General features: G+C 41.4%; 1 protein-coding gene across 10 annotated transcripts in view; it reads right to left on the reverse strand.

Moving 5' to 3' along the window:
- Window positions 1–3,135: 3,135 nt before the first annotated feature.
- The window catches only part of tcf12 (transcription factor 12), an 81,749-nt gene continuing 69,355 nt past the window's right edge, over window positions 3,136–15,529 (reverse strand). For 7 of the 10 annotated variants that reach the window (XM_060858852.1, XM_060858855.1, XM_060858856.1 and 4 more), the window contains 8 exons: window positions 15,285–15,426; window positions 12,502–12,575; window positions 10,894–11,085; window positions 7,145–7,259; window positions 6,841–7,006; window positions 6,424–6,656; window positions 5,977–6,130; window positions 3,136–5,810 (listed from right to left, as the gene is read on the reverse strand). In XM_060858852.1, the coding sequence (XP_060714835.1) occupies window positions 5,988–6,130; window positions 6,424–6,656; window positions 6,841–7,006; window positions 7,145–7,259; window positions 10,894–11,085; window positions 12,502–12,575; window positions 15,285–15,426 (1,065 nt within the window). In that variant the 3' untranslated portion in view covers window positions 3,136–5,810; window positions 5,977–5,987. Of the gene's footprint in view, window positions 5,811–5,976; window positions 6,131–6,423; window positions 6,657–6,840; window positions 7,007–7,144; window positions 7,260–10,893; window positions 11,086–11,585; window positions 11,658–12,501; window positions 12,576–15,284; window positions 15,427–15,529 lie in introns of all 10 variants that reach the window. The other 3 variants (XM_060858861.1, XM_060858854.1, XM_060858853.1) reach the window with 3 other exon arrangements.

Consider the following 15,529-nt stretch of genomic DNA (forward strand, 5'->3'; position numbering starts at 1 on the left):
GAGTTTACTACAATATAAAGTAGCTGTAGTTGGTGGATTTATGCCACCCCCATTCCTCCCTATGCCCCTCTCTTGCCCCCCTATGCCCCACTATACCCTATGCACCGGTAAAAGACAATTAGCTTATATTCCTGACAAGCTCAGATAGTGACTTGCCCTTTATTGATAAACCTGCAGAAAGCAGACAGCTATGTTTGTTGTTGCAAAGAAAATAATCAACTAAAGAAAGAGGAAGATTTTGAGTTGATCCAATCTGCCTCCCATCAATAAAGCTATTAAAAGTTGATCAATGTATTACATCTACTTTTATCGCATACAGACATGACAATCCATTTCGTTCTTGTTCATTACACATACAATTTGAATTTCACATGCACCTTGCCAGTAAAAGTAGATGAAAAAATAGCACAATACTGAATGACAAACAAATCTGACCTATTTGTAACAAAGGGTTTATATAGAAACTACCCCCCCCCCCCATAAATCATTTTCATATGTATCAGAGATAGTATTAGAACAAATAGTCTTCATAGTCTTCTGAGACTTAACTATACTTGACCAATCATGCAATGAGAAAAGAAATACATTATTAATAATAACTTTCTTAAATAATAATTGTACTAAGTGCTTATGAGCATTTGTTTTTGTTTCTGGCTCGAATCATCAGCTTACCGGAGATTTGATTTTAGAAGAGAGAAAACTCTAAACCTCTGCATTCTGTTGCTATGCATTTAGACACTACATTACTGATCATTATAAGAACACACTTGTGACTGTGGTGCCTGTTCAATAAATCTGCTTGAACTAAACTATTGTTATTTTAAAGAGTATAATTTTTTATTAAATGGGTAATAATTTGCTTGATGAGGTGAGACCATGAAAGAGTAAAAAAAAAAAAAGTAACTAAAAAAGGCTAAGAATCTTTACGGGTTCACATTAACGTGCATGAAAAAGATTATAACAGGCACTTTCGGTGATCTGAATCTGAGCCACACACCTTACCCCACAACCATAATAATTAAATTCTGTATTAACGTATCATGTTTAATAAACTTTTACAAAAAAGCTACTGTTCTGTCTAGAAAATGCCTTAATTTTTGCACAATTTGTTAAAGACTAGTGTTTACAGATTATGTTGCATGACAGAAGAATTTTTAAAAAATATTACTTCAAATGATAAAATTAGATAAATGATACATCTTTGCTCGCCATTGGATTCATCACAGCTTTGCTTGCTGTTTTCTTAAAGCAATAAGCTGTGTGAGGCTGTGAGGTTGTTTTCAACACGAGTTAATGGGGTTGTAGGTGCAAGCTTCACATTGCACTTAAGAACACTCTTCTCTGTGATAAAATTTACTGTGTAACACACACACACACACACACACACTCACCTGACTTATTGCTTTATTCTATGAATAGGAAAGTTGGATGCACGTGTGCATACTGTGTATTTCTATATTAAAACATAATTTAACACATTGAACTAATATTATAAAATTCTTTCATAATTCTTTCCAATGACATTTTCCACCCCTGAAAAGCTTAAAAGAATGTTTGGCCAAGTCTGTGCACTCATGTTTATTATGATAAAACAGATTTTAAAAGGTTTAGGATGACTTTAAGGATATATTGAGAAAGAAAATATTTATCCACTAAGATACACAAATCTAGACATGAGCTGGACATCTGGTCAGGAGCAGCTCAGCGGTTAAGGTGCCATACAGGTGACTGGATGGTTTAAATCTCTGCTCTTTTCCTCTTCTTGACTGCTCGGCCTTGTGCTTGAAATGTAGTTGTTTTGGATCAAAAGTCTTAGCCAAATATATAGATGTAAATGTCCAGCCAAGAGCAATAATCACCAAGTCAAACTGACTGTCCAGCAACGATATGCTCCTGCGCATGGCAGCACTTGATCAGAAGGCAGCAACGTGAGCCAAGATGACTGTCTGGCTCGTCTCAGCCAAACACATCAGAGCTCAGGCCCGGTGGTCCGGCGCTCACAGAAAACATGGCTGTTTCACAAGGTGACCGCAAGTAAACACATAAAGGCATGTTAAAGTCAGGAAACGGCACACACACAAAGCTCAGAGAGGAAATGAGGCGAAGCGATCCCACCCTCTCTAAGCCACAGATGATGTGTCGCACTGGAAGAAGCACAGCACAAACTTCCAGGACAGGTTTTACAGACCTGGACACACCGAGTACTCCTGAGCATAACTCCGGCTTCAGGGCCGAGCCTGCAGAGAGACCAATCTACACAGCCTGTATGTGATAAGAAAACATCTTGCGTTCACATGTACAGAAACTTAATGTGAGCCAGATGTGTTGGGCCTGTGAGACAGTTTAGTCTTTTAATTGGACAGCCAGGCCTGATGTCAGTGCACAAACATGCATAAATGAGACAGGGTCTTTATTTCCCGTCCGTAATACACTGCTTGACTCTATACAAACTCTACAAGCTGGGCTTCTCAACACCTTCCCTTACATACAAAGGAATAAATAAAAAGACATTCAATGACATTCTGATCACCGCTCAGCTTAAAGGAGAGAGAAATAAATGAATCAGAATTGTCTTTTTATATCGTACCTCAGACCCTTCACTGATATACTCGTGATGTAGTGACTGTAATGATGATGAAGTTAAAGACAGATTCATTCACACCTCACTTCAAAAAAAGGAAAAGCAAACAAACTGATTCAGTTTCTTCCAACAGTTTAAAAGCATCAGAACTGGAGCGGTGTGCGAGACAGACTTAAAAACATGGCACTGGATGCAGGCTTGCTGCTATCACACTTTATTAAAAATAGAAACATATGCTCCATAGTACTTCTTTTGATACAGACTACAATGGTCCACTGATATGCCTTCAAAAAAAAAAAAAAAAGAAAAAAATCAGTTACAGAGTATAAAACACGCTCTTGCATGGAGTTCTTCATTTGGCCTAAATCCACTGTAGAAAAGTCTTCTAAAGAGGGGATGAGGTGGCAGGACTAGATACATAAAAACCTTTTTTTCTGAATACATTTTTTTTTTTGCAACTCAACTCATACAAACAAAACATACATGAGGTATCAATCAACAACTAAAAAAAAGCACCTGAAGGTCAAGAGAAGGAAATAAACGCACGTACAGTCTTGTTAAAAAAGATGGCACATTTATTGCTACATAAATGTTATATACATATTGTGTTTTCTGTTACAAGAGACAGAAAAGAAATTTACTTATTTGCTGCTGGTTTCTTTAATTCTTGATGTTTGACAATACCTTGGATTTGGACAGGGTTACAAATCTGTTCATCTGTTCACCAACATTGCAGACTAGAGCCAGAGATCAGAGCACATCCTATAGAACATCGAGCTCGTACGACACCTCATACACACTACACCTCGAGCTACAAATCCTACTTTATGCTCTTAAGATGCTATTCATAAATTCTCAATAATAGTGGACAGGTTATGGTAAATAACCGTACATTTTTTTACTATCTAATATAGTAAAATAAAGTAAGAAACTTTTTACTCAAAACTTTTGATTTCAAAAATCTAGAAAGAGTAATATTTAGAATTCAAGAAATGTTCTTACAATATTATTGTATAAAAGGCTAACTACAGTGAAAAATAAGCCAAATGTTTTTTTTTTGTTTTTTTTTTATCCTTTTCATATACTTTTTTATGAGGGAAAGCATGAGGGCATACAGCAAAGTCTAACATATCCAACAGAGGAGCAAAAGGAACAAAAAGCAGAAAATAAACGCAGGAGAAAAAAAAACAAACAAAAAAAAACAAACAAAAAAAGAAAACACACAAGGCAGCTAATAAAAAGATGACACAGAACCTCGATCGAAACTTAGCCAGCAACAACACAAGCTTTTCAATACTGAAATGTATAACAAGGCCACAAAGACGAATATAGATATCACAAGGATTTTGAAAAAGGGAGAAAAAAGAAAGGAAAACTAAGAGAAAAGGTTTGAGGGATTGTAGACAGAAAATGGTTTCCAGTCTAGATTTCTGCGATAGTTTCTTTGTTCTTCAGACTTTTTCTTTCTGATGTGGCAGTTTTGTTTGAGGAGCTGAGCATGCATATGGAAGACAAAAGGGGGCTGGGAGAAAGAATTTCAAGAGAAAGAATTAAGACCAAAAATATGTCCAATAAGAAACAATACACAGGAAAAAAAAGACTTGATGCTGATTCATGATATAAAAAAATGCTTTTGTTCATGGTTTTGCCTGGTTGCTGATTTTGTTTGTCACAGCGTTTGAATTTTGGACATTGCGCACACACACCCACACACACACACCCACAAACACACGCACACTGTATAAAGTACTTCACTGCTTTGGGGGAGAGACAAATCCATCCTAAGTAACTTAGAATATCTTTCTTCTATTTTCACGCAGGACAATATACGCTTTACTATGAAGCCTAGAAAGATGCTTTGTATACAATTACAAATAAACATATAATGTTGTGGATATTTAATGATTTTTTTTGTGATTTTTGTCTTTTTTTTGTAGACAGAAAGAAAATCAAGCAAAACTTCAATTCAGGCCAGGTGATGCTATGGTCGTCGTTTTTGAGTCTACTCTGTCTGATATATTAGCTATGTCCAATTTCTCAGCTTGAGGCTAAGCGTAGAAGACCACTGCTGTTCAACTAAACAGAGACCAAATAACGTAACATCAGAAAACCAACAAACTGCAATAAATGGAAATATGCCATTTTCTTCCCACTTAACACTATATGGCTGAAGAATTCAAAGAACCCGGGATTAGTCCTTCGTTTCCTTCCGTTAAGACACTATGAAGTATGCAGGGAATGCTAGGGTTTAGTAACTGGTCTGCTCTCGGGATTTGAACTATTTACTAACGACTATAAATGTCAGCCTCTGGTTGACCTCTGACCTTTCAGTAAAGCTCCAGTTTGCCATCCGAGCCTTGCATCTGCTACACAGGGGAAGGTGCAACCAACAAAAAAAAACTACAACAAAAAAAAAAAAACACTCATCTGTCCACTGCACTAAACTGTGTGCGTCACAACTAAACACGAATCGTTAGGTAGTTTTGGTTTCTGGTGGTGACGATGATTGTGGAATGAATCCATCATAAATATAAATAATATATTATTTCTTATTCTTTTTTTTCCTAGACAAAAAGGGGAGGACATACGAGACTTTGAAGTGCGTTTTCATTTCAAACGCCACAGTCGTGACGTTTGAGCAGGATGCTTTAAATCTGTGCGATGGCCCAGTGCATCGCTTCCACGGTGTTGCTCCAGCAGGATCACTAAGAGCTTGGCAAACTGAAGATCTACTGAAATGCCAAACAGCTTCTTAAAGCGGTGTTATAACTTTCCCTTTAAACATAGACTTTATAGATCAGTAACATAATAAATAGGAAAAAACAAACAAAAAAACAAAACAAAACAACAAACAAAAAAATAATAATTGCTGTTACAATGCATTCGTCAATTCAGTTTTAGGCACAATGCAACTTCCACGTGGAGGGGGACATTGACAGTCTCTGATTGTACAGATGTGACACTGCTTTTCGGACAGTGATATGTGCTGAAGGGCTTTCGGCTTTTGTTGAGTATTTTTCTTGGGGGCAGAAATTTGCTATAAAATTTTGGACTTTGGAGGAAGTTTGGCGTTTGCCAGTTTTCTTCGAGCTCAGGGTCGCTTGACTGGAATTTAGCTTGCAGTGGTCTCTGTCTTTTTAAATTTGTGTCACAAGCTGTGAGTCCTGTCTGCCCTTAGAAAGCAAGGTCACCATTGCAATCTTACACACTCTCTCTGCATCACTTTGATCTGAAAGTTCAAATAAAGAAATGATGAGTGGGATTAGTTCAGTGTCAAACAACCTGTTTTATTTCATCTTTAAATTTGCCTTAAATAATATATGCATTGCATGATAGGTGCTTGTATAATACAGAAAAAACGTTACTCTAATCCTACTGCACATAGCTGAGCTTACCTGCCTTGTGCTCACAGATGGCCCATGGGGTTGGATGTGTCTGTAAGCCCAGGGTGAACGGATGGATGAGTCTGCTGCGGTTCTCCTGAAACACCAGAAACCTTCTCCTCCTCTCGCCGCTTGAGGCAGGCTGCTTTAGGGTTTAGGTTCCGCTCTGGATGGAGAAAATGAACACATGCGATAAGCTTATGTTTGTAAGAATTTTCCTTAATTGATCTAAATTCCACACTCTGGAAGAAACTGCTGTCTCTTAAAAGTTCCATTAAAGTATATTACATGCAAGTTAAATAAGACCAAACCCTCAGTTTAATTTTCCAAGAGTTCTGTATACTTTAGCAATACTGTTAACATCTGCTGTGGTATTATGAAATTATAGCTTTTTTAACTGAACCCTATGGATATTAAATCAATTGAATGTTCAGTAGTACAGCTGGGAAAGTGACTGACCCCTGACTTGCTGCTCCAGGCTGAGAATGACGGCAACGGCCTGGTGTAAGATAAGCAGTTTGGTCTGGGGCTTCTCACTCTTCAAATGCAGCTGGCACATGCGGCCCAGCTCCTTAAATGCCTCGTTGATGTCTCTGACTCTCAGCCGCTCTCGTGCGTTATTAGCCATTCTCCTTTCACGTTCGCGCTCTGCCTTCTGCTCCGGGTTCAGATCCTCGTCCTCATTAATGCTGCTGTGGAGAAAATCAGGAGCACATGCAAGAGTCAGGTGGGCAGTAAGCAAGACTAAAACAGCCGACTTTGGAAACTGTATGCTTGTTTATGATTGCCAATGAGTACGCACAGATGAATTTATACAGCTAAAGTAAAGTGAACACTTTTTGGGCTGCATAGAGTAGGGAGTTGGGTTTAACATACCTTGTTCGAGTCCCTCCTCTAGGCGTCTTAATATCCCTTTTATCACTCTCTTCATCAGACTTGATGTCATCAGACGAGTGGTTATCATGCATGTCGTCCTTGTCCTGATTCTCAATTTTAAGCTCCAGAGCTGAAGCCACCTGAGATGCCAAGCTACCAGCAAGACCTGTGTTTACAGCGTACACACACACACACACACGATAGTTATGAGCTATACAGCACTTATACTACAGGTAATATAGCTTGCCAAGTAATAAACTTGTCATGGGTTTATTGTAATTGTTACAATTGAAAGCATGTGAACCTCTGAATGTGTCAGCCTGATGATTGAGCTCGGCGCTGGAGGTCGGCCCCGGGGTGCTCTGCAGCCCTGTGTGGTTTGTGTTCAGACTGACTGACTCTTCACGATGAGCAGGACCCTGTCAGAACACATCACCATGAGAATATGAGCCACAGAACAGAACTTTAACATCAAGGCTCTTTCTGATCATAAAGTGATCATGAAACAGAAGAGAAGAAAATCCATTTACGTTCAAACCAAAGGGTTATGCATAGTGCCTGAGACTCCACATCAAAGAGCTTCGGCAGGATTTCCTGTTCCTACTGTAGCGCATGACCTCCTCTCTGAAAAACTGAGTGCTGCTCATAGTACAAGGAATGACCTTTACAGCCTAAACCACACGCTCACAATGACATGCAGGAACATGACTACTAATGCAGTCACAGAGTTTATTTAAAGAGATGCTTCCTGTTCTGTCTTGCTCTGTGTTATGGGTTCTTGCTGACTTTCTTTCCAACGATCTCCTTCACAAAATGCTTGTTAAAAAAAGTAAGTTTTCACTTTCTTTCATTGTACTTTGTGAACAGATTTTAAACTGTAACATGATGCTGAGCTGTGGTTACTGCCTGATTAAGATGTGGAAATGGAACCACCAGACTAATCCAATTGAAGAATGGATGGTGTACATTCAGAAATTTCACCCACACATTCATAAAAAAGCACTTCCTCTGTTTCACAACCATGACAGTCATCAAAGAGCAAATCCTGGAACCCATTTTTGTCAAACAGAACAGTAAGCGTCTTTAGGATTTCCATGTCCGCTGCAGATTACAGCAGGTTTTAGTAATGATTCTTTTTTGTGCGTCTGGATTTGATCAAGCTATTGGCAAGAGAGCCAGTGAGTGGCTGCTTCAGAGCAACCTAAACCCAGAGCGATTTGCTGCCAGCTCTCTGCTACTTGTCTCCTTTCAGACAGTCAGAAAGGCCACTTTGCTCCTGTACCTCCACCGCAGGGATCCACTCACTCCCCCACAGATCCCGTTTCCCTTACGAGCAGCAACAGGAAGAACAACGAGAGGGATGGAAGCAGAAGACGAAGAGGTGGGGTGGCTCTTTCCCCTTATTCTTTTAGGAATGTGATCCTAAGTCACTGTTGGCCTCTGTTAACCCCGTCAAACCCCCTGTCCTCCCCCAGCAGCGTGCACTAATCTCAGCTCTGCTCTCAACAGGTGGCCAAACAACTCTTTGTCTGGGCTGAAGGAGGAGGAGCAGAGTGGGCTACCAGCCAAAGAAGGCGGCCATTTTCAGGCTTGATTACCATACAGCTGGAGACTTAGGTCACACACAAAAACACACACAGACATACACCCTCATCTGAGGTGTCAGATTTCCAGAGTCGTTAAGAAATAGGGCAAAGAGATAGACAGCAATGGGGTGTGTTGTGTCTGAAGCCACAATAAAGCATGTGTATTAGCCATGCTGAATCAGGGTTTTGTCTTATAGTGTGTATTTCTGTGTGGCGTGTGTGTGGTGGAGAGGGAGAGCTCTGTTAGTATATGTATAAGCACACAGTTCATTGAGAGCAGTGACACAGAGCCCTTCTTACACGAACATAAACAGGTCATCACAGCACTGATCCGTCTCTCAATCTCTGCTTCTAATACACACACTAAGCCACTAAGCCAAGAGGCTTTGATACTGAAATCACATCCAGGCCTCAGAGTTTCTCCGCAAAATGGAATTATGACACGGGTGAGATGACCGCTTTGGTTCTGTTGGGATGAGGACGACATTACTGTCGGTGTGGAAAGTTTAATGGAAAACTGCAGCTGTCTACGTTGCTTGGAATGTTTTCTTTCGGGTTCACACTGATCATGGTTTCAGTCTGTACACACATGCCATGTGGATGTAGCTCTGAATATAACTGGACGTATGAGTGTAAACTGAATAGACCCTCAATCCAGAGATCCTGAACTTGAGTAACACAAGGCTGCACCTGTTTGAAATGACGTATCGTTTCACGCATGGAAACGCATTAAAAAAAAATCCCTTTTTCCCAAAATGCATATAACTTCACTAAATGCAAAAATTGTAGTTTATGCAAATTAAGCTGCCATAGTGTGTTAATATGTGGTTTCGGATGCAGCCGGCTAAACTAACAAACTTTTTCACACACAAAAAATGAAGCTCAAAAACAAGAGTTGGCGCATAAGATACTTGATTTGCTGCCTTTAGTTTTTCCCCTTCTGCAGTCAACCGAACAGCCAATCAGAGAACTTTTTACTCCATCTGGCTCCGGTACAGATTCAACAATCTTAGACGGTGGCAATGGGTGTTGACAAACTGAGTACCAGTGTGGGGGACACACAGCAAATCATGATGTGTATTAAAGCACCAGTGCTATAGCACATCTACAAAAAGCAGCATATAGAACACATTTCTATGAATGAGCGTAATATGTGATTATGGTCTTACAGGCTAAACCTTCCAAGCACATTTAATCCCAAAGGCAGCAAAAGTGATTTACTAATATAATAAATTGCTACTGCAAGGGATTTCATAGAGAGAATATTTCCCATCCTTCTGGAGACGAATGTGGGCATTTTATAAGAAAAAGCACAAAAACGTGTCTTGGCTTTCCTTGCACAGGGGGATTAATGGGAAAACATTTGTCTCCTCTGTTTCTTCCCCTACAGCTGTGCTCTCTGCAGCAGAGAATGCATGTGTGAAGATGAGTGAGGAGGGAGTGAGTTTATATACTGTGCTTCAGCGAGACACACATTGCTCCAGTCCCCACAGCCTGAGTCGCTAAACTGTTCCACGGCAGTGCTACATTTCAGCCCACCTCTACTGCTTTTCCCATCCATCCACCAATGAACTGAGCTTGAAGAGCGAGAAAAGGAGAGAAAGAAGAGAGAGAGAGAGAGAAAGAGAGAGGGAGTGGGAGAGAGAGAGGGAGATGGGAGTGAGAGAGAGAGAGAGATAAAGAGAGAAAACGGAGGATAGAAAGAAAGAGAGTGAAAGAGAGGACGCAAGAGCGAAAAAGGGAGAGAGGAAGCAAGAGAGAGAACAAGAGAGGGAGCGAGTGAGAGAGAGAGAGAGAGAGAGAGAGAGAGAGAGAGCAAGCAAGATCGAAAGAGGGAGGGGGGAGAGAGAGAGAGAGAGGGAGATAAAGAGAGAAAAGGGAGGATAGAAAGAGAGAGAGTGAAAGAGAGCAAGCAAGAGCGAAAGAGGGAGAGAGGAAGCAAGAGAGAGAACAAGAGAGGGAGTGAGAGAGAGAGAGCGAGAGAGAGCGAGAGAGAGAGAGTGAGAGCGAGAGAGAGAGAGCGAGCGAGAGAGAGCGAGCGAGAGAGCGAGCGAGAGAGCGAGAGCGCGAGCGAGAGAGAGAGAGAGAGAGAGAGAGAGAGAGAGCATGCATGCCCTGGGCCAGCCATTACACATATGGAAAGTATGTGGGTTTAAGTTAAATGGCCCTCTGTGGAAAATGGTTCCGTTTCAGCACATGACTGAGGCTTCATTTTAAACAGGTGGCTCTGACTTGTTTATTAGCCTATTTGGAGAAGCACAATGAAAAAGCGCGTGCCTTTCTCTGTCTGCAACTGACTCAAAAGCGGACATATTTTGCTGATTGGCTTAAATTTTGTTTAAACAACTGCCATTGATCGATGGGGGACTTTGAACTAGGCAGAAATTAAAAAAAGAACAAGTTCAGAGAAAGCTCTGAAACAATTAGGTTATTGTTTTCCAGACAGAATAAACACAGTGATTGTTACCATAGATGTTGTCCTGCTGGTGACCAATCCGGACGTGGGGAAATTGGTGCCGATGGCTGTGATTTGTCCGTTGTGTGCCTGTCCCAGCAGGCTGTGGATGTCGCTGGGCAGAGAGGTGGTAGAACCTACTGCATGGTTCCGGAGGACATGGATCGCATCGTCTAGTCTGTCCAAACGATCCTCCATGCGAGACTGGAAAAGGACAGAGATGGAGACAAATGGAGAGAGAGAGAGAGAGAGAGAGAGAGAGAGAGAGAGAGAGAGATAGAGGGAGAGAGAGATAAAAGGCAGGGTTTTAATGTGTGGAAGTTATTAAATGGAACAAAAATTTAAGAAATTTATGAAAAAAGCCACAAAACTGAAAAATGAGATGTCTAAGCCATGTGAACCCAATGGAAATCATACATGCACCCTGAAGCCTACTAAAGGACAAAGCCTTTTAGCATATGATGGTATGAAGTTTTTGTTTGTTTCTTTTATTTTTTGTGTGTTTGCGCATTATGACTTTAACATATATGGTCACCACATGCTGGAAGAAAACATGAATATAAATAAAATGAATGATGGTAAAAAAAAATAAAAATAAATGTTCAGAGTGATTTAAAGCAAGGCTGGAGACAAGAAAAGAAAGAAAGAGCACTTAGTGAGGAGAAGAATGATGGAGAAGAACAACAGCTAAAGAGGAGGGATACCTCACAAACATCCTTTAAGAAGGACATGGCATCCTGGAGATGCTCATGCAGCTGCTGATGCACACGATTTTTCTAAAGCCAGACAGGAACGGGAGAGCAGTGAGACAGTTACAAACCAACACATGGACAAGCAGAAAGAGAGAAAGAGAAAGGCAAGAAGAGATAAAGATCCATACATGACTAAAGAAAGGGTGTAAGCCATTAGCCACAGCACTTAAGTATAAATGTTTCTGTATCTGTTTAAAAAACTGGGATGATGGTCTTGACCATGCTCATTGTATTGGATTGTTACTGTTCACAGTAGCCCACACCGCTAAATCAGACACTTGACAAAAATGTAGCCACAGGTGGCACTGACACAGTGCATGTGTAAATATTTGTCTTACACACCCCATGGTGTGAATGCATTATGTGGGAAGCAGGCGTGTGTGTGTGTGTGTGTGTGTGTGTGTGTGTGTGTGTGAGAGAGAGAGAGCGAGAGAAAAGTGATCCCCATCAAGGTTCTGCTCCCCAGCCAGCCCTGGAATTCAGAAGCACTACTCCTAAGCAACAGCTGCCAATCCCCATAAAGCCCAAACGCCCCCACCCTAACACACCCTAAACACAGCCTAGACAATCCTCAGCCCCCTAAACCCTTTACCCAATCCAGAAACTCCCCACACGCACTCTAGCCAATCCCCACTCAGCATTCTCCAGAGCAAACAGATGGCAGGAGACACGCCTCGAGGGATGAGTATTGTTCTGTTTCACTCTCCCTTCAAAACCATTCTCTGACATTTGTCAGTCAGGAATGTGTGTGTAATGCTACCCCCGCCTGTGTCCCCCAGCAGCCAGGCATCCACGCTTGCAATGTCCATTAAATCGTGCTCATTGTGTGGGGGGAAGAGGAAAAGAGGGGGGGGGGGGGGTGTCATACCAGAGAGTGGAGAGAATTCTCATAATTCGGGGAGGATGGGGTCTGTCCGGCTGTCCGAGACCACTGGGCAGTACCTGGATATAGAAAAAAGAAAGAGGGAGAGGTTATCAAACGTGGGACTTCTAAGTTAGTATACAGAGCCAAAAAAATGGCTGATCAACACTTCAGGTCACTTCCTAACAGAGGCCAAAGCTCATTTCCCCTTCCGTGCAATTCCAGCTATTCTCTATGTGGGCTGTTTTCCTCTCAGGTCCAGATGCATCATTTCCTATGACTAAGCTACATCCTGCAACATGAGAGGGGTCAGGGGCTGTACCACCACCCACAGCAGCACTGAGGGACGTGCACTACTTCCGCTCATTAATGAAGTCATGGTTAAAAATGCTGTGAGAACAATGCACGATGCTGATAAGAGCTTCAGCTCAATCCCAGTCTCACTCCCCCGTCTCTGATTGCAAGAGCACTGTTTAGAAAAGGCCAAGTTCTAGACCCAAGAGAACTCACAGCCCAAAGATCTTCATCCAATGGTCATGATCACAAACAGTCAAAAAAATGTAAATCAACCACAACAGCAAAAAAAAAACAAAAAAAACACACACACAAAAGAAAACTTTGTAACACTGACTAGAAGGATTTTTTGGTTTTATTATGCAAACGCACATGTATCTGATTCCAGCATTGTAATGAGGATGTAAATTACAGAGGTCTGCTCTTAGTCTAAGTGCAATGATTCTGACTGGCCATAAATCATCTTCGTTCTAAAGGAATCCACATCTGCTAATCGCAAATCAAGGAGGAGGGGGTTATTTTTTCCCTCTCTTCATTCTTACATTCAATTATGTATAATACTGTTCTCCAACTGGAAAACAAACAGCTACAGGAAGTCATGCATCGCCCTAGGATTCTGTGTGTTTGGGGAAAAAAGGTCAAAAATCCCTAATGGCAATGGACCTAAACAAAAATGCAGGTTATTTACTTTAGCGTGCAAGCGCCAATTACAGGCCTGAGTTCTGGTCCAACCTGACTCTAAACTCCATTTCAGAAAGGACCGTACCTAATCATGCTTTAAGTGCACTATGATGCCAAAGCTCACTCTTGTATCTTTGCCTTCTTAATCTTAAGTCTGGTAAGAGATCTTTCTAGTGAGCAAAAGGGATGAGCTATCATCAGCCCACTCCACTAGGACTTCTTCTCCCTCACTCCCCTTGGTGGGAGTGTTATAGTACCAACCATTCATTCTCCAAAAGTGCTAGCAGGTCCCCATCTGAGGGAATTTTCTTCCTTAAAACACAAACCCCTGAGAAACAGACTTTCATTAATGGACAATTAAAAATGACTTTGGGGCAGGAAATTACTCTTTTTTTTTCTTCATCTGTGTACATGAAGAAGAGCACAGTGTTTAATAAGGCTCTCTCACCACCGGCCACATGTGAGTGTGTGTGGACCGTATCCCACGTGGACTGAAGTCTAATTGGCTCATAGCAGCAGCAGCGGCCCAGGTCTGTTCTGCAGAGACACCTAATACTTTGGTTAAAGAACTAATCCTGAAGAACAGATGTAGGTGTTTGTGCTTAATCATAACATCATGGCACATTCCACAGCGCTGTCTAAGAATAGCTGCTCTACTGATCAAAAAATCCTTCAAGCTCGCAACAACAAAGGACGCTTTGACTACATGCACAAAGTAGAAATTGCCTTAATGGCACAAATTGGGAGTGATTTCAGGCCAACATGAATGAGCTGCATTAGCTAAACTCATTCAATACCAAAACAAACTTATGCAGTCCTCTCTGGTGTTGTAATGTCTGGAGATGAAAACACACAGTGACTCAGTGAAAATACGATCAGGGGACATTCTTAGTGACAGTTTGCTGTTTTAAGGGAGTAAAAGGTTGGCTGAGGGGAGAATAGCATTCCCTGTGTATGGACCTCATCAGCTGAGTCATCCCTCTCTTCATTCTAACACCTCCCTTGTGCTCCCTGCGCAGTCAGTCAGCCTAATAAATGAGGGGGTCTTTGGGTCGTGCTGAACGGGGGAACAGCTGTGTGAGGAGCAGGACAACAGCTGAGGCTGAGGAGAGGGACAGACAAGGAGACAGCTGTCGCCACTATGCCAATGTATGTGCACTCACTTGAGGGCATGCTGCGATTATTATAATTATAATATAAAGAAATCTTTATCAAAAATTGGACACTGAAAGAATTATACAGCAACATCAAAATAAAGTCCAAAATTCACAAACACTGAAAATATAAAAGTGAAAAACTGCACGGAAATATCACTGTACTTTGCTCTAGAAGTAATGATAAAGCTACGAAAGAAAAGATTTCAAGTTCCTCCTTCCTTTCAAATGACTCATGATTCATGGGAATTCATCACAGTCAGGATCAATAAACATTCATTTAACCAGGTAGTTTCCAATATTCTGACATGAGGCTCATAGCTGAGCAGCAATCAAATCAGAAGAGAAAAAAAGCCTATCAGTGAAGTAGATTGAGTTAAATGATCATGAGGAATAGCTTGGATCCCTTAGATCAATGTCTCAGCAGCTCAGATTTGCAGCAAATCAGAGTGTGTTTGTTTATATCCATTAGAGTGCCTCTGTGCATGTGATTACGGTAAAGAATGGCTCCTACTTAATACAGATGTGTGTTTATAATGCGTGTAACAGAATAATAAGGAGCATGAGAGCTGAGTAATGAGTGAATATAAGCAGTGTGAGGGTTAGACATGGGATAGAGATGATGGTGTGTCGCTCAGAGTGAGAAGACTAATACTTTACCTGCTCTTCCAGGCGGGCCGCTCGCCGTCACCACTGTACCTGCTGAGGCGGCGCCTGCTTGGGCCGTGAGCGGAGAGGGTGAGCCCACCGGGGTTGATGGGTTAGAGGGGAAACTACTGCTGGTGTGGTCAGGAGAGTAAATCTGACAGACAAAAAAAGAGAGAGATATAACCATCAATGAACGCTCACAGACGCCTGTCATTCTCCTCTCTGGCTTTATGGTCTCGGTTAGCGTCCCACAGCCA

Source organism: Tachysurus vachellii, chromosome 23, assembly GCF_030014155.1.
Source record: "Tachysurus vachellii isolate PV-2020 chromosome 23, HZAU_Pvac_v1, whole genome shotgun sequence".
In the NCBI taxonomy this organism is placed as follows: Eukaryota; Metazoa; Chordata; class Actinopteri; order Siluriformes; family Bagridae; genus Tachysurus; species Tachysurus vachellii.